The sequence below is a fragment of the Trachemys scripta genome, chromosome 13 (assembly GCF_013100865.1).
Source record: "Trachemys scripta elegans isolate TJP31775 chromosome 13, CAS_Tse_1.0, whole genome shotgun sequence".
In the NCBI taxonomy this organism is placed as follows: Eukaryota; Metazoa; Chordata; order Testudines; family Emydidae; genus Trachemys; species Trachemys scripta.
The window spans coordinates 4,287,188-4,306,046 of NC_048310.1; the positions used below are offsets into that span (position 1 = coordinate 4,287,188).

Genomic DNA, 18,859 nt, shown 5'->3' on the forward strand with positions numbered 1-18,859 from the left:
TGGGAGGCGCTGGAAGAGCTCCTAACCCCCCCCCCCCCCAGGAATCAAATCGATGTGCTTCCTGGGGCATGGTGAAGGACAGCACCCCCACTCCGCTCACAACTGATCAGCGGCATTGCCCTGCTCCCCACCAAACCCACCTGTCTGACGCCCCATCGCCAAGTCCTGGGGCTGGAACAAGGAAGGTCTTGCATAGGACGTACTGGACAGCAATACATTTATTAAGTATTCCAAAAAAATAAAAATAGACACAAACCAGTAAAAAAAAGAAAAACCAAACATCAGGGTCATCGACATGATCAGAGTCATGAGGACGGGCTACAGCTGCGCTAACTCAAGGATGGGGAGGGGAGATGGTTAGTAAATACGGAAGGATTTAAAATTTGGAACCCTTAATCAGAAGCAACTAAATAGCAGTTGTCTAGTACTCAGCTAACAGGTAGTGAAGATGGAGGACTACGCTGGACAGTAGGGTGCTGTAGAAGCTTGACCTTCATGGTAAGAAACTTGACACAGGCCAACTCTAGAGGCTTCACTTGGCACCCTGGGCCTCCGATTCCTCCTCGTCGTCTTCATACATCTCCCCTTCCTCTTCAGCTGTGGCATCCTGGTACTGCTGGTACTCTGACACCAGGTCATTCATGTTGCTCTCTGCCTCTGTGAACTCCATCTCATCCATGCCCTCGCCCGTGTACCAGTGCAAGAAGGCTTTGCGTCGGAACATGGCGGTGAACTGCTCTGAGATGCGCTTGAAGAGCTCCTGGATGGCCGTGCTGTTCCCAATGAAAGTGGAAGACATCTTCAGCCCCCGGGGTGGGATGTCGCAGACTGCCACCTTGACATTGTTGGGGATCCACTCTACGAAGTAGCTGCTGTTCTTGCTCTGGATGGCGAGCATCTGCTCATCCACCTCCTTCATGGACATGCGGCCTCTGAAGACTGTGGCCACTGTCAGGTAGCGTCCATGCCGTGGGTCACAGGCGGCCATCATGTTCTTGGCATCAAACATCTGTTGGGTGAGCTCGGGGACGGTTAGGGCTCGGTACTGCTGGCTGCCACGGGCTGTGAGGGGGGCAAAGCCTGGCATGAAGAAGTGGAGGCGAGGAAAGGGCACCATGTTGACTGCCAGCTTCCTCAGGTCAGCATTAAGCTGGCCAGGGAATCTCAGGGAGGTGGTGACGCCGCTCATGGTGGCGGAGACCAGGTGGTTGAGGTCACCGTAGGTGGGCGTGGCCAGTTTAAGGGTTCTGAAGCAGATGTCATACAGGGCCTCATTGTCGATGCAGTAGGTCTCGTCCGTGTTCTCCACCAGCTGGTGGATGGATAAGGTAGCATTGTAGGGCTCCACCACCGTGTCGGACACCTTGGGAGAAGGCACCACACTGAAAGTGTTCATGATCCGGTCGGGGTACTCTTCACGGACCTTGCTGATGAGGAGGGTACCCATGCCCGAACCAGTGCCACCGCCCAGGGAGTGGGTGAGCTGAAAGCCCTGTAGACAGTCACAGTTCTCACACTCCTTCCTCACCACGTCCAGGACAGAGTCCACCAGCTCAGCACCCTCTGTGTAGTGCCCCTTTGCCCAGTTGTTGCCAGCACCGCTCTGACCTGCGGGGAGAAGACACAGTTGATCTCCTCGCTTCCATCAGTAGGGAGTCAGGTGTGACCAGTGACCAGAGCCTTTTGCTGCAGGAATTTGGTCTCTCCTGGGCGTGCCGGACACTATGTGCCAGGGAGGGCTGCCGTACTGCAGAGCTGGGCTAGGAGAGGCTAGATGTTGCAGGAGAACAAAGCCTGGGAGCTGCTTGGATTAACCCTCTCAGGCTGGCACCACCTACCACAGAGCAGCCACGTGCAAGTCTGGAGGCCCTGGAAGGCAGAGGGGCTCAGCCCCCTGCGGTGACTCCCATGGCATGAGGCTGCCCTGACCTCTCTGCTTTCCCCACAGCTGAACTAGGCAGCCCCAGGGAACGGGTTACAGGCTAGTCGTGTAGCAGGGCAGGCACTGGGGAGCCAACCGCTGAGTGCCTGAGATCTCAGAACAGAAAAGAAACAAAATTCAGTCTTGCCTAAGGGTAGAGCCCCGAAGGGCAGGGGTGGGGGACGGGACGGGGAGCGGCAGGGATGGTTGTAGTGAATTCAGAGATGCTCTGCATGCGTTTCCTGAGCAATGGGAGAGATGGGGCTAAGTTCCTGTGCAGGCATCGAGGGCCCTGCAGAATCGTGGTTTGCAGCTGAGCTCTTCCTCCCAGCACCTGATCACATGCTCCTCTGGGCAGGTCTCCACTACTGCTTATGTCACTATAAGTTAGGTCGCTCGAGCCACCCCCTCCAAGCGACGCGGTCCACACAGGTGCTATGGGGGCGAGAGACGCTCTCCCGCCCTCGCAGCCCCTTGCACAGGTGGAGTAATTCTGCCGGCAGGAGCGTGCTCTCCCGTCAGCATGGAGCCGACATAGCACTTCTCGCTTAGACGGGCCCTGGGAGAGCAGAGAACAAGGGGCATTTTCCTACTTTCCCCTGCCTTCAGCGTCATGGGGAGGAAAATCAGCGCGAGGCTTAGCGTCCCTGTTCAGTGACCTTCCCACAGGTTTGGCTAGACTTTCTGCCCTGGGCTGATCAGCTGTTTGCTCCAGCCCGGCCCCTCCCTCAGCCCCTTCATCTCAGCTACACCCTGCTCCCTACCCTCTTCACCCCCTCCCACTCACCCAATTCCCTCCCACGTCCTCTCTTCCTTCACTATCCCCCCCAAGCTAAATTCACCTCCCTCCAAGCAAGGTGGTTCTAACAGGCCATTGGCCCCATCACTGGTCACTGGCTGTGCTAGTCCCCTTCCCCCACCCTGGGTCTGGCTGCTCTACTGAAACTAAACTCTCCTGGGCTGGGACCATCTCCACTCTGTGCAGCACCTCACACTAAGTGTCCCATAGGTACTACTGGACTAGCAGGGAGGCAGAGATATGGCCCAACGAGAAGTGACAGCAGGCAGCTGTGTTGTGGGGAGCAGGGTGAGGGAGCTCTGGGGGAGCAGCTAGGATGGACCAGCTAGCGGCCAAGAGAGGAGCACCACACAGGGCAGGACAGGGTTAGAGCAGCAGCAGGGGACTGGGACGTACCAAAGATGAAGTTGTCAGGTCTGAAGAGATGTCCAAATGCCCCCGATCGAACGCTGTCCATGGTCCCGGGCTCCAGGTCCACCAGGATCGCACGGGGTACGTACTTGTGAGCTGGAAAAGAGACCACATGTTCCCTCTTAACTGGCAAGGCGCCATGGGACCAGCTTCCACTGCTTGGCCTTAGCGTCCAGAAGAACCAGCTCGTCCGCTGAGACGCCAACCTCTGCCCCGGGCATTGGCAGCACCCTCTAGTCAGTGGTGCTCCAGTCCCCATTAAACCTGGGCCCAGCTCGTTACGTTCCGCGGGCTGGAGCTTCGGCACAGGGCCGTTTGGATTTGGGGACAAGCGGAGAACTCGCAGTGCACTGGGGCAGGGTTGGGAACTTCCCCAGTACTACACCACTGCACCCCTGAAGGCATCTCCTCCCTTCCGATGAGCTGCCACACAGGGAAGAAGGAGCACAGGCAGCGGTCATATCCCCTCTGGCCGGGTGGGGCATTCGCAGCAACAAGCAAACCACCAACTGAGTTTCACTTGGCCCCACCCCCATGCCAATGCCATTCCAGACAGACGAGTCAGGGGCCTGCTTTGCCCTCCTGTTGACCCCAGCAGCCGGCTCTGCACCACAGTAACCAGCCGGCATCACCTTAACCTCCTCCAGCTGGGATGAGGAGAGGGAACTATTCCCAGAACAATCCTGCAAGCCAGCAGGGCACACTCCGGGAGAGATGCAAGGCTCCCAGTGCTCCCTGGGTGCTGGACACGCCACCAGCCTTGTGTTCCCACACCTTGGGGAGCAGGCGGCCATGGAAGGGCCCGGCCAGGCATCCCAGAACAGCTCCCCGCCTGAGCACAGCGGGGGAGGAAGCTCAGGGTAAGTACATGCATTCCCGGGCAGCACTGTTAAGGGCCAGAGAGGAAACCCCGTGACATATCACATACTGCTCCAATCAGCCTGGCCTGGGAGGAGTGCAACAGCCAGCTCCGGACTTACAGGAAGCCTCATTGTAGTAGACACTGATCCGCTCCAGCTGTAGGTCGGAGTCTCCCACGTAGTTCCCACTGGGGTCTATCCCGTGCTCATCGCTGATCACCTCCCAGAACTGCAGAAAGAGCAGGGGACATTCAGGAGGGGTGTAGCTGTGGGCACCCGGGCAGGGACAGGCCCCGCATTGAGCTAGGAGGCGCGCCAGAGAACACAAAGTCAAACCGCTCCACTCCAACAGCCAGCCAAAGATTTCAGCTTGGCCTGTGTGCAGTGAATCCTGGCACCCGGGAGCAGGACCAGAATCTGGTTCTGAAGTGGATCCTGCCCCCGTACACCTCAGTGCAGGGCTGGTCCCTACAGTAGCTCTGGTTACAGTAGCATGGTTCCTAGCATGCTGTCTAGCCCTAGACACTCCAGACCACACCCTTTGGGGAGACTGTTCCACAGCCCGATGCCTTGCTGCCAGGAGACCCCTCTGGCTAGTCTGATAGAAGGGGTCTCTGGCATTGTCCGGCAGAGCAGGGCTCTGCACTCACCATCTACCAAGCCTCCTCTGACAACGGCGAGGAAGAGCTGCCTGCAGCACTAGGTGACCGACCCAGAGACATTGGTTAGGTGCCACCGGTGAGCTCCACAGTGAGCCAGCAGATGGGACCAACCATGGCCAGAAGCAAGTCACAGCTCAGGGACAAGGGTAGCTTTGGAGACCAAGGCCTGAATTCTCAGTTATCCCAATCCCAGATTCCAAGGCCAGACGGGCCCACTGATCATCCAGTCTGACCTTCTGCACAGCACAGGCCAGAGACCTGCCCCTAGTAACCCCTAGGGCAGAGCTTAGGAAAACATCCCACCCTGCTGTACAAGTGGTCAGCAATGGAGAATCCACCATGGGCCTTGGTAAGTTGTGCCAGTGGTTAGACATGCTCAGTTAAACGTTTACACCTTCTTTTCAGGCTGAATGTGTCTAGCTTCACCTTCCAGCCATGGGACGGCGTTCGACCCCTCTGCCAGACCGAAGAGTCCGTTATGAAATGTTTGTTCCCCACTGAGGCTCCCAACACCAAATGGGTAAGAATCTACCAGGATCCAACAAGATTGTCTGTGCTCTGGGCTCTCCTTTGTCATTGGGTAACACGGCGCGTTGCATCAGTGGATCTCAAAGCTTTACAGCCAGAGTCCCATTCACAGGTGGGGAAACTGAGGCACAGGGCAGGGACGTGACTTGCCTGAGGCCACTCAGAGCTGGGCCTAGAACCCAGGTCTCCGGAATAACAGTCCAGTGCTCTAGCCACTGCCCGTATGCTGGGGGGGGGGGGGGTTAAAGGGGCCCTGATGTAAATGAAACTCAGGCCCAACTCTTCACTTGCACAGGCTCAGAGCTCCTCAGGTGGAGATACCAGGGGAGTCCCGCTGGGGCCAGAGTCGGCTGCTAAGATGCTGGTATTCAAACCTCCCGCTAGCCGGGAGCCCTTCGTGGAACAGGAACACGGTGCAACTGCCCGGTGGCCGGCACGTAAGGGGAGACCCCTGGGGCGGGAGCTGGGATCCTGCACAGGCACTGCGGCAGTCCCACGGCGGCTGGAGATTTTCCCGGAGGTTCAATGGTTAAGCAACATGCATGACAAATGGCTCAGATCGCAGGGCTGGGCTCCCCGGTCCTTTCAGCAGCGCAGGGAACTCCCCACGCTCAGCCGGGCTCCCCGTCAGCCTACGGGGGCCGAGGTCTGCCGGCAGCCAGTCATGTCTACACTGCGGCATTGCCTGGCTCTGCGCCAGACGGGAGCTAGCCATGGTGCTGCAGCAGCACCCTGACCTCCAGTTACCTCCAGACTAGCTGAGTCACTCGCCTTTGTTCTCCCGGGTTTCATAACCGGCGGCAGCGACAGCCAAGGGGGACGGGCAGGAGGGTGAGTGGTGCCCTGGGAAGGGGGCTTTGGCTTCAAGGGGCCTGAAGCCAGAGGAAACATTTGAATCTGCTGCTCTCCTGAGCTCCCTGGGCTTTGCCAGGTCTTCGCAAGGGCCCAGGACTGCAGGGAGCGAGGTGCTGCAGGAGGGTGGGCAGGTGGCTAGCTGCCACTGGGCCCTCGCAGGGGTCAAACCAGTCAGACAAAACCTGCCAGCTGCGCGGAGCCCCCTCCCTGGAGAAAGCCTGGCCAAGACAAGCCTCCTGAACGCAACAGCACCATGCAGCCTCTGCACCGAGCACCTCACCCCCCGAGGCCTTGCATGGATTTCCGAGTCATTCCTCTCCCACTAGAAGAGACACTTCCTCTCCCGGGGGTGCACTGTTCATGTGGAGCTGCAGCGGGGCGGGGGGGGGCGACATTCATTGCCAAATGCCCGGGCTAGAGCTAAAGCTCACTCTTGGGGAACATGCTTTAGCAGGGCTGGCTCTAGGCACCAGCGTCCCAAGCATGTGCTTGGGGTGGCACTTTTCAAGGGGCAGCATTCCTTGTTTTGCACTTGGGGCAGCAAAAAACCTGGAGCCAGCCCTGTGCTTTAGGCTGGATGCTGTGTCTGGGGGAGTGTCGGGGAAGCGTCCTACATCTGACAATGCTGCGTGTTCTGTGCCAGCGCTACTAAACTGAGCTCTGATTTACAGAGCCGCCATGGCTGTAAGAGGACAAATTGGAACGGATTGCAAGGTCAGGGTGATCTTAAAATACACAGCAATGTCTACCTGCAGCGGGGCTCCTCTGGTCAGCTGCTCACTGCAGAGCTGACCTCATCTCATCTCCCCAGTGACCCTTTGTTAAGGGACCACACAGAGCTCTGAGCCCACCTGAACCTCCAGGGCGTGGGCAGTGCGGTGATCACCCACCCAGGACTCCCACATGGCTCCAGCTCACCACGCCAGACAGGCAGTGCTCCGAGGAGCTGCATCCCACATTGATCAGACATGTCACTTACAGGGCTCATGAATTCCCTATGAATTATTCATACTGATTAACATATAAATGTGTCTCTTCAGGTAGCAAATATTGAGGTTCCCCAAACAGTGAGCGCTCGGGGAATGACACAGCTGAAGTGCTGAGTGCGAGATGTGCTCTGGAGCAGCAAGGTAAGGCTTGCGTAAGCAAGGGTACTTGCTGCCCCATCCGGCCCCAGGTCAGCCAGAGCCTGGGACTGGAAATTAACCACTTAGATCCCAGTGGGTGGCAGAGTGCACGTAGGCACCGCTCCATGGGCAGTCCCCCTTCCCCTTCCCCCTCCTCTCATCCCTTCTGGGGGAATCTAGGGCTCTGTCCTGCTGCCACGTCCCAGCCAGGGGAGACCAGTCCTGGGGACGAGCCCCAAGCTCAGCCACCCTGGAGCCTTTTCACTTCCAGTGCAGAGGGGGGCTGACCCCCAACACACATGGGGAAACGAGCTGCCGAGGTTTCTGCCAGAAGCCCTGCTGGAAATGGGCATTGGCAACCTTCCAGGGCTGATTATTCCGCTTGGTAACTGGCTGCTCCCCCTCCTCCAGCCCCTTGGCCTATTAGTGGCAGGTGTTCTCCCGGCCCCTGGTGACCAGGATAATGACAAGGCATTCCCCCTTCATCCTGACCGGGCGCACTCAGCTGCAGCTGCACACGGACTCCCCAGCACTGATTTGATTTCAGCCTCCTCTCCTCAGCCCTCCTGGGACAGGGCAGGAAGCAGCCTCGTCTCCTGGCAGACTTGCCTTGTTCTATATTCAGAGCAGGCACAGATGTCCCCCGGAGGCCTGATTGATGATTAGCTGTCGCACACTAAGTCACCGCAGCAGGTGTCTTGAGCAGAAGCGCCCAACAAAATCTTTTACACATGCAATTGCCATGGAATTGCCAAGCTGGGTTAGTGAGCAGAGCCCCTCCCCTCCTCTCTCCCCCTCCCCCCCCCCAATTCATGTATTTCAGTGTCTGCCTGTAACAAAGACACCTTCCCCCATCCCAGAGCAGTAGCCTGGTTTGCCTACTAGCCATTCCCCCCTTGGCTACAGGAAGAGGGCTGACAAATTCCCCCCTATTATTGCTGCATTTCATACACAGGATGGTGCTAATCTAACAGGAGAAATCGGTTCCAGCTCCCACAAGACGCCCCTGACAAAGAGGGACCGAGGCTCTGAGCTGCTGCGACTCGGGAGGAGGCCCCTGGTTACATTTGATGTCGGGTGGGGAGGGGGAGCCGAGCATGGCAGCTCAGTGCTATTGTCCTGCCCCCCAACCAAGGTTGCTTGGTCGCCATTTCTCCAGAGCTGGAGAAAGCCCCGGCTGCAGCGTCTCCCCCAGATGGCTCTTTACGCAGCAGGACCCAGTCCCGGGCTCTGATGGTTCTGGAGAGATCTCCAGGGCTCACGCCATGGAGGAGAGTCGGGGCAAAGGGGCGTGGCAGCCCCGGGTGCCCGACTTCCCTAGAGCAGCTGTCTTTCAGCCAGGCCCTGCTTTCTACTGCAGAGGTCAAAGGGTTTGCCCGAGGCCCATGGCAGGGTGCGGCTCATGCAAGGTCACAGCTGACACTTGGCTCCCAGACCTCGGTTCTAGCCACTAGCTCTCACAGCCTGCATCAGAACAAAGCCAGTCACACCAGCAGCCCTGCTGGTGGCTGGGCAGGTTAAACCACGGCTGGAGACAGTCAGGCTTGGCAGCATCCGTCTGTGGGCGGGCAGGGCACCATCTCGGGGCTTCCTTCATTTCCAGTTTTTCCTCCTAAGAGGCGTCAGATGAAGGCTGCTCAACAAAGGGCCCCACCTCCTTTGCCTTTTCCTGATGCTCCTGGCAGGAGCTGCCATGCTTACGCCAGTCACCCCGCAGGCAGGCCGGGCAGAGGTCAGGCCCATAGCCCCACAGTTAGGGGGCTGCGAGGCCCGCTCTGCCCGTCAGAGCCCTGGCACTCAGGATGGGCACAGGACTCAGCCCCTCACACAGATGGGGGCTGGGCTGGCAGGGGCTTGTGCAGGGAGCAGTGTCACATGTCTGTGCCACCCACCCAGCCTGTGCCATCTGCAGCGGGTGACCCGCCCCCCAGAACACCTGGGCCAGCTCCCCCCAGGCACTGTGCTGCCCTGAGCGGCCACCCTGCCGCCCCCACCAGCACTGCGGGGGGGATGGGGAGCGCACAGAGAAGATGCTGGAGCAGCCAGTCGCCCTGCGCCACAGCATCCCCCAGGCCCAGGGCTGCGCCCAGCCAGCCCCCGAGAAGCCCCCGGCCAGCGGATCCCAGCGAAGGCAGCCCGTGCCGTACCGGGCACAGCCCCAAGCGCCCGGCCCCGGTGGCGCAGCGCTGAGCTCATCCCTTTGTTCCCAGCTCCGCAGTACCGGGGCGTGGCTCGGTCGCTCCCAGCTGCCGCGCCGAGCGCCCCGAGCCGCCCCTGCCCCGGGGCGGGGCAGGCACCGCCCACCCACTCCACGCCGGCCGCGGCTCGGCCCCCGCCCCCTCCACGCCGGGCTGGGGCTGGCGATGCGGGCACGTCCCGGCCCCCCCGGCAGAGCCGCAGCCCGGGACCCCGCCAGGCGCCCCCCGGGCCGGTACCTTGGCTCCGATCTGGTTGCCGCACTGGCCCGCCTGGATGTGCACGATCTCCCTCATGCTGGCCCGGGGCGGCGGCTGTGGCTGGTGCAGGCGGCTCGGGGGCGCAGGAGCGGAGCGGGCTGGGGGCTGCGGAAAGCGGCCGAGCGCCTGCCGGAGCCTTTTATAGGCGCCTGCCGCTGCACCGGGCCGGCCGCTGACGTCACCCGGCCGGCCCACCAATCAGCAGGCGCCGCTACAAATGCTGCAACATCCCTGCAGCATCAGCACCAGCGCATCCCCCGCCCGGCGCCGCCACAATGCAACAGCGGCCGCGCCCTGGAGAGCAGCCGGGGACCCCCACATACAGCGGGGGGAGGGGCAGAGTCCCTTGGCCTGAGACCCGCGCTGGGGGGCCAGGTGGGGGTCAGTGCTGCGGTGGTTCCGGCACTGGGCTAGGTCCCGGCTGGGCAGGGTTTGAGTCCTGGCCCTGTCCCAGTCTCTCTGGGTGACCTGCCCTAGTCACCGAGGGGGCCCTGGGGAGGGGCTCAGCGCTGGGTGCATGTGGGTGCTGCTGGCCAGTCCAGATAGTGCCCCCCAGTGTCTCCATCCTTCCTTCCCCGCCCGTCTGGGCCCTTCCCCTTCTGAGCGCTCTGAAGCAAGGCCAGTCTATGCAGGGCCTGGCGCGGGGGGTCTGGTCTCAGCTGCTGCCCTTGTACAACCAATGAAAGCAGGAGCAGCCCAAGAGGGGGGTGTTAGAGTTAATCAGGGTTATTGTGGAGGTGCCCAAGGACCCACCGAGATGGGGACCCTGTTGTGCCAGGGGCTGGACAGACACTGGAGCAGCCAGTCCCTGTGAGTTCACAGCCTAGACAGACAGCGACAGGGGGGCGCAGCCCGCAGGCAGAGTGAGCAGGGTATGGAGGCAAACGGCCTGTCAGTGCCAGTCCCCGTGCTGCAGAAGGCGGCGTGCGGAACCTGGCCGTGCCCTGCCCAGCCCATCCTGCACCGAACCAGGAGAGGGCGGCTCCTTCCCGAGCTCTAGGTGTGTTCTGCTGGGTTTCTAGCCTCACTCTGATGCCTGGAGCTTCTCGCCAGCTGGTTCTGTTCTCTCCAGGAACCCTAGTGGCCAGGAGTTCCACAGGCTAATTGTCCATTGTGTGAATGAGGATTTGCTGCCATCCTGATTTTCAGCTGGCCTCGTTTCCCGTTCCGTGCATGGCCCCTGTTCCTGCCCGGCCGCTGTCTCTATCCCAGCCATTATTCCGGGTCATTGAGTCATGGCCCCTCTTATTCATCTCCCCCTGGGAGTCCGCCAGCAGCACCCGCCACATGGGAGGGGCACCGCGCTCCAGCCTCAGAGGCACCCGCTATGGGGCAGGTGGGGAGCACAGGATCTGGGACTCAGATCCACCCACTTTTGGGGGCACGGTTCCTTTGGGTCACAACCCACCATGCAGAGACAGAGGGGATGCCTGTGCCTCCTGGCGATTCAACCCTCATCGTTGGTGTGTGGAGCCTGGAGGGCTGCCCTCTCTTCTGCTCGGGCAGTGGTGGCAGCTGGGAATAGCCAGGACACAGCCTGACCTTGCCCATCTCCCCTCCTGCCCCACCTTGGAACACTCCAGCCCTGCTCCCTTGTCTCCGGGCTCTGATGGGGGAAGCCCAGAGCTGCTATAACTGGCTCTGTGCCTGCCCCAGAGGCCCCTGTGCTGGGGGTATTTCAGGGAGGGGGCTTCATGGCTCCTTTTGCAGCCACTTGGTAGTGGTGGGTGCAGGGCTGAGGTGAGTTCCTCCCTGCCCCTGGCCTCGCTGGCTCCTGCCTTGTACCTTGCATAGTCCCTTAGCTAGCCAGCCCTCACCACGTCTCTTTTGCCTTGCTTGGCCCTGCACTGGATGATCCTGTGTGTGTGTGTGGGGGGGCTCTGTCGCTGTGCCTGCTGGCAAGGACCCCTCTGTGGGGATATTCCCTGGGCGGGGGGGGCGACAGGTGCTTTATAGCCCTTTTGCATGGGCCGTAAAGCACGGCCGAGCCCCTGCCCAGGTTAACATGCCGAGAGATTGGGACGGCCAATTTACTGGCTCCACTGGCCACCGGGTGCAGGGCAGGGGGAGATCTGAGCAGGATATTGGCACAGCGGAAAACGAGCCCTTGCTGGGGACGCTGGAGGCAGGGGAATTGCCAGCCCCTGCTCGAGGAGGACATGTGGGAGGACCTGCTGCGGCTAGAATGAAAGAACAAAAACCCCATCAGAGCCGTGGTGGGAGGGGAGCAGCGCTGCAGGCCAGGCCTGCTAGTCACCTCTCTTTGTTCAGCCCACAGCCCTCCAGCGGGAACAGCCAGGCTGGGCTCAGCCTTCAGGGAGAGATGCTTTTCTGAGCCTGCCCCACCACCGGCCCCGCAAACCCTGGGGGTGCTATTGTAGTGGGGTGGTTCCCCCGGGCAGCCAGGGTGTGGGGGAGAAAGTGCTGTGGCCCATCCCCCACTGCTGGCTCCATGATGCCGGTTGCCCTAGGCATTGCCTGCTTCATTGTGTCTGCGCAGACTCAACCCGTCTGCCTCTGGGCAGCAGCTGCCCCTGCAGGATCAGGCTGGGGCCCGTCCGACCTTCCCTTGGGCACCACGTAGCAATTCGGGCCCCTGGACTGGCAGCGGCATTGCTCCTGGGTCGTGCCAGTGACCCAGCGAGTCCCATTCACACCAGGGAGGCGGAGCAGAATCAGACCCCCTGAGCCTACATCCCTGCGACACAGCTTGGCCTAGAGTCACTGGAAAGGGGCACTTGGGACTTGCCTGTCCCAGGCTGGGGGGTGGGGGTGGGGATGCAACTGGGAGCATGGGGAGGGGGTTCAGAGATGCAGCAAGTACAACGCTAAGAACTGTAATTCCATTAACAAACCACCGACAGAGGGAAAATGCCAACTCACTGGCAAGGAGAGTTCCCTCAGGCTGCACTGCAGGGCACTGCCCAGACCTACTCTGGGGAGCGATGCCCATGCCATGGGACAAGGCACTAGTGGTTACTGGTGGTGCCACCAGAAGTGGGAGCTGCTGGAGAGATGCTCTGACACTGGCAGGGGCAGTGGGGTGGGGGGGGCCCTTCCCCGCCCTCACCCCTGGGTCCTGGATTCCCCAGTCCTTCCCCAGGGTCAGGTACTTGCCTTTTGGGGCATGCTGAAGCTGGCAAGGCAGGGTCCCCCCATGGGACACTGGCAGGAGATGGCAGGGAGGGAGGTGAGCTGGAGGACAGTTCATTGCTGGGATGTTGCAAGAAACCCTCACAGCAAATTGCCCCACTGCAAACCCCACACCTTGAACAGCCCTTGGGGCTGGGAACACTGACCTCCAAGCCCTGCATCGTGTGAGGCACCCGGGCCCAGCCTCACCCTTGCCAGGTGCAGACAGTGCAGGGCCCTTGCTCAGTGAACGCACCTCGACCCTCCAGGGCCCGTGCCCAGTGACTGCATGCTGAGCTCAGCCTGAGCTGGACTTGGCTACACGCCCAACGTGCCACCTCTTGGACGGGCGTTTGCTTTTGGGGTAGGGCTGGGGCTCTCCAGGGCACCCCCTGGGCCAAACTCCAAAGGCGTTATGGCACCAAAGGATGCAGAGAGCCACCTGGTGGATGGTGCTTTTGTACATTCCTCACAGCGCGTCCCTGCTGCTTTTGGTGCTTCCCCACACCTGGAAACCTGCCACAAGGCAGATGGGCCTGAAACCCCAGGGGCCCCAAAGGAGCAAACAGCCCCCCGTTTCCAGGGAGCCCTGCAGGCAAAGCCAAGAAGGCAGAAGGCCAAGCTCCAGCTGACCAGCTCCTGTGCAGGTCCCATTTAACACCTCTGCTAAGAACGCCGCCCAGCCGCCCTTGCCCAGCCGTGGCATGGTGGGGAGGCGGGAGCCCCAGTGCAGCCCAGGGCTCTGCCCAGGAAGGGGGGTAGCCTGGGGCCAGCTGTGCTCACAGGGAATAACAGACACAGGAGTCAATACACTGGTCCGAATTCCCGAATGCCCCAGCCCCCAGCCCTGCCACTGCTTCCCACAGGGCCCTGCCGGGAGTCAGGGCATTCAGCAGCACACACACACACACACACCCCGCCCAGCTCTAGGCCCCCGGTGCAGAGGAGTCTGTGGGCTCTATCAACACTCTCGGCCTCCTGGGCCCTCCGCTGGTGTGTGGTGGCAGATGCCAACGTGCTCCCTGTGTGCTGATTGCTAGCCCTCGCCTGGCACTGAGCTGCCCCAGAGCCTGGCCCCCTAAGCTGGGCCGCCCCTAGGGTGCCCCATATAGCACCAGGGCTCAGCACCCCACAAATCAATGGCTCTAAAGACGGGCCCTTCCCCCGCTCCTAGTCCCAGTCCAGTGCCACTGGCTGTCCAGAGGCACCCAGGCCTCAGTGCTTGCTGGCCACGCTGGGGGGTTTGGCCTGGGGGACCACGTGAGGGTTTGGAGCAAGATGCCTGCAGATGGCGACACAGTTGCCTGCGCCGCGGGGGCAGCACACGTGTGCATAGCCTCAAGGTGTGTGCCCGTGTGCGAGGGCACTAGCAGGGCTGGCATGGCCCCGGATGGGGAGTGCAGCACATAGGCCTTTGCAGTCTCCAGGCAGCAGAGGGCACAGGGCGTCCCAGCACAGCCCCCCAGCCGGTGCATGGGGGGCATGGCTGTGCGGGAAGAGGGACCCAGTACTGGCCATGCTGGGGGGAGGCTCTACCTCTGCAGGGTGTATGGTGTGGTGTGTCCATTGTGTGTCCCAGGGGGATGGGTCTGAGAGTGTCATCAGAGGGGGACTGTGGGGGATGGGCACTAGCATGGGGGGGTGTCTATGGAGGATGTGGGGGGAGGGGCACTGGCCTGAGGGGGATGGACTCTGGCATGGGGTTGTCTATGGTGGGCATGAGGGGGATGGGTGCTGGTGTGGGGGGATGTCTATGGTGGGTGTAAGGGCAAGGGATGGTGGCATAGGGGGTGTCTATGGTGGGTGTGAGGGGGAGGGGCACTGGCGTGTGTGTGTGTTTGTGGTGGGCGTGGGGGGGAGGGGCGCTGGCGTGGGCGTGTGTGTGGTGGGCGTGGGGGGAGGGGCGCTGGCGTGTGGGGGTGTGTGGTGGGCATGGGGGCAGGGGCGCTGGCGTGGGGTGTGTGTGGTGGGCGTGGGGGGGAGGGGCGCTGACCCAGGGGTGTGTGTAGTGGGTGTGGGGGAGAGGGGGGCTGGCCCAGGGGTGTGTGTAGTGGGCGTGGGGGGGAGGGGGGCTGGCCCGTGTGTGTGTGTGTGTGTGTGTAGTGGGTGTAGGGGCGCTGGCCTAGATGAGTGTGTGGTGGGCATGGGGGGGAGGGGCACTGGCATGGGGGTGTCTGTGGTGGGTGTGAGAGGGAGGGGTGCTGGCGTGGGGGTGTCGATGGTATGTGCTTTGCTGCCTGACATTCTGGGCTTTTCCCGTCCCTGTTGCCAGTCCCTGGGCCTGTCCGGAGTGCAGGGGAGGCCCAGCGTGCTGTTCCTCAGGGCAATGACCTGGCTCCCTCCCCAGGCCCTGCCCCTGCTCTCTCCAGGACGCCTTGCCCAGGGCAGTGCCCATCCCTCAGAGCAGGCGGGCTGAGGATGTCGCACCGTGGGGCACCAAGGGCTGAGGACACGTGGCAGGGTGAGCCATTCCTCCCACCCCTGGCAGATGGCAGGGCACAGCAGGGCTGTCCCCACTTGCTTCCCAGTCCTGCCCACGCGCAGGAGAAGGGCTCCTGCCAGGGCCGCATGGGGCTGGTCCTGCCCGGGGCTAGCTCCACGGTTGGTCCTGAACGGGGGCCTGGCGTGGCAGCCAGGACTCCCAGGCTCTAGGCTCAGCTCTGTTGCTGACCCACAGTGTAGCCTCTGGCGAGTCACTGCCCCACGCTGTGTCTCCGTTACCCCGTGACCCTGCCTCCCTCAGCGGGGGGGACGACAGTGCCAAGGGGGGCAGCCCCTTGCCTCCCTGGTGCTGGGACCAGCACTGAAGCCCGAGGTTTGCTCAGGCATCAGGAGACCTGGCTGACTGGGGTGGGGACCATTTCCATCACGCTTCAGCACCGTGCGGTGAGGGAGTAAGGGGGTGACAGCTCCTGGTGCCAGGCACTGCAGCCTGCCTCTGCCCCCAGCAGGCCCAGGGAGAAGCATGGGGATTGTCTCTCCAGCAGCCCCAGGGGCTAAGCACCATAGTCCATGGGGGGCCCCCATCCCTGTCGTCAGGCAGTGCCAGACACCCAGCCAGGCTCCCATGTGCCTTGGGAACTCCTGGAGGACAGGATAGAGCCCGAAGGACGGGAAAGGGCAAATACAGCCCCTAGCCTTAAAAAGGGAATTACAGACCAGGCAGCTTAACTTCGGTACCTGGAAACATGATGGAGCAAATAATCAAACAATCTGTTTGTAAACACCTGAAAGAAAAATAAGGGGATAAGTAAGAGCCAGCATGGATTTGTCAAGAACAAATCGTGTCAAACCAACCTAACATCCTTCTTTTAACAAGCCGTGTGGATGGGGTCGCGGTGGGGGAGAAGTAAGATGTGATACCTCGACTTCAGTGAGGCTTTTGTTACTGGCTCCATGACCTTCTCATAAACAATCTGGAGAAATACAGCCTAGACCAACTTATTATAAGGGGGGGTGCATAACAGGTTGGAAAAGCGTACTCAGAGTAGTTACCAATGGTTCACAATCACGCTGGAGCCCGCAGGGATCTGTCCCGGGTCCGGTTCTATTCACTATCTTCATACATTATTTGGCTAATGGCATGGAGAGGATTCTGATAAAGTTTGCGGACAATACCAAGCTAGGAGGGGTTGCAAGCACTTTGGAGGACAGGATTAGAATTCAAAATGATCTGGACAAACTGGAGAAATGGTCTGAAATAAATAGGATGAAATTCAATGATGAATGCGAAGTGCTCCACTTAGGAAGGAACAATCAGTTTTGCAAATACAAACGGGAAATGCCTGTCTAGGAAGGACCACAGAAAAAGATGGAGGGGTTATAGTGGATCACAAACTAAATACGAGTCAATAATGTGATGCTGTTACAAAATAAGCGATCATCATTCTGGGCTGTGTTAGCAGGAGTGTTGTAAGCAAGATACGAGATGCAATTCTTCTGCTCTAAGCCGCACTGATTAGTCTGTAACTGGAGCATTGTGTCCAGCTCTGGGCCCCACATTGCAGGAAAGATGTGGACAAACTGGAGAAAGTCCAGAGGAAAGCAACAACAACAACTAAAGGGCTAGAAAGGTTGACGACCTACGAGGGAAGATTGAAAAAAACTGGATTTGTTTAGTCTGGAGAAGGTGAGACGGGGTGGGGGAGACGCATGCTAACAATCTTCAAGTACGTAAAAGGGTGTTAAAAAGAGAAGGGTGATACATTGTTCTCCTGAACCGCTGAGGACAGGACAAGAAGCAGTGGGCTTACATTGCAGCAAGGGAGATTCAGGTTGGACATCAGGAAAAACGTCTTACCTGTGAGGGCGGTTAAGCACTGGGACAAACTGTCTAGGGAGGTTGCGGAAGCTGGTTTTAAAGACCAGGCTGGGGACACACACGTCGGGGATGATCTAGGTTCACGTGACCCTGCCCTGGTGCTGGGGGCTGGCTGAGATGACCTCTCCAGGTCCCTTCCAGCCCGGCACGTCTATGAATCTATGATTCCACGCTATAGAGTCGGAGCAGTGACAGTGGGACCCTCCGGCGGGCTCTTCCACATTCCTTGCCCAGCGCCTGGGGGAGGGGGAGGCAGCCAGCAGGAGCGAGCTCTACAGAAGGGCAGACTCATTGCCTGTCTAGTTCCCAGCCTAGAGAGCCTGGCCTAGAGTTCCCAGCCCGTCTGCCTGGGCAGGAAGCAGCAGAGGGAGTTACAGGAATCCCTACTTGGGGACAGAACCGAGCAGCAGCCCTGGAGCAGCTGGGACTCACTCACGTGCTTCTCCAGTGGCGGGAGAACCGTAGATTCTGTGCCCTGGGACCTCACCAGAAAGCTGGCCAGAAACAGCAGCTGCTGTGCCCAAGGCCCTGCCATGTTCTGCACCTGCCCCAGGGTGGGAGGGTTGGGCTGACGCAGGCACTGGCATCCCCTCAGGCAGGCGCTAGGTGCCGTTCAGCAGCTAAACTGTCTCCAACCCCCAAAACAAACAAAACCCTGCTTGGTTTTCCGCCACCGACATCTGATGGGAACTGACCGGTGCCCCTTGCAAATGGCGTCTCTGCCTCCCAAGCACACTAGGAGGCGCTGTGCTGTGGGCTGCAAGATGGCCATGCAGTTACCTCTGAGAGCAGGAACCCCGGCTACAACAGGCCTCCTCAGCCCCTCGGCCATGCCTGAGTTACCAGGAACACAGCACCACGTCCTTCAGGGTTTTCCTCAGCTCCTGGCTCCGGAAAGCATAAATGAGCGGGTCTATCACCGAGTTGCAGATGATGAGGATGAGGAAGAGGTTGAAGTAGTTGAAGAAGCAGGTGCAGAAGGGGTTCTTGGGGCATGTGACGATCAGCGTCAGGTGCAGGAAGAAGGGGCTCCAGCACATGAAGAAGACCCCCAGCAGGATGGTGAGGGTGACCGCCCCCTTCATGCTGGTCATCTGGTGGACGGTGCGTTTCTTCTGCAGTCTGGAGATGTTCTTGGCATGGTGGTGTGCCAAGGAGAGCATGTGGATGTAGAGCCCCACCACGAGGATAAGCATGGAAAGGAAGAAGCCGATGAGGCAGAGGATGACGGCGTTGTTCTTGTAGTAGGCGATGAAAATGCTACTGGAGATGGTGCTGGCGACCCAGATGCCCACAATGATGATCACCGCCCGCTGCATGGTCATGATGCTGTGGTAGCGCAGGGCATAGAAGATGGTGATGTACCGGTCCACGGCGATGGCCCCCAGGAAGGAGAGGGACGACACCACGGAGCTGCAGATCATCATGTCGATGACATTGTCCATCTGGCGGACGATGCTGGTCTGGAGGACCAGCACGCCGTGCTCCATCAGCAGCATGAACAAGGTCTCCACCAGGTTGCTGACGCTCACCAGCATGTCGGACACAGCCAGGCAGCAGATGAAGTAGTACATGGGTGAGTGCAGATTCCTGTTCTTAATGATGGCCGTGACCACCAGTACGTTCTCCACCAGGCTGACGAGGCCCAGCGTCAGGAAGAGCTCGTTGGGGATGAAGACGCCCTGGCACCAGGGGCTGCTCCTGTTGGCCGTCTTGTCGGTCCTGTTGCTGGGGGCAGTAGAGTTCAGGGAGTTGAGCAGCACCTGCAGAGAAGCCAGCGTTGACAT

The 18,859-nt window shown here is 60.2% G+C and overlaps 1 protein-coding gene across 1 annotated transcript; it reads right to left on the minus strand.

Annotated features, from left to right (window-relative positions):
- Positions 1-200: 200 nt before the first annotated feature.
- Positions 201-18,859, minus strand: TUBB3 (tubulin beta 3 class III). Its single transcript, XM_034788781.1, has 5 exons — positions 17,916-18,859; positions 9,599-9,791; positions 4,112-4,220; positions 3,117-3,227; positions 201-1,608 (listed from the first exon to the last, which is right to left on the minus strand). Exons 1-5 carry the CDS (start codon positions 18,857-18,859, stop codon positions 533-535), a joined length of 2,433 nt encoding a protein of 810 aa, XP_034644672.1. The 3' UTR covers positions 201-532.

What these genes read in the sequence shown, in the direction of transcription:
- TUBB3 (XM_034788781.1), bottom strand. Translation starts at nt 18,859, where the DNA reads ATGTCAACGCTGGCTTCTCTGCAGGTGCTGCTCAACTCCCTGAACTCT. An exon ending in GACGTGGTGCTGTGTTCCTG is followed by an intron (nt 9,792 to 17,915) that starts GTAACTCAGGCA and finishes GGGTGACGTCAG; the next exon opens with CGGCCGGCCCGGTGCAGCGG. An exon ending in CTACTACAATGAGGCTTCCT is followed by an intron (nt 3,228 to 4,111) that starts GTAAGTCCGGAG and finishes TCTCTTTTCCAG; the next exon opens with CTCACAAGTACGTACCCCGT.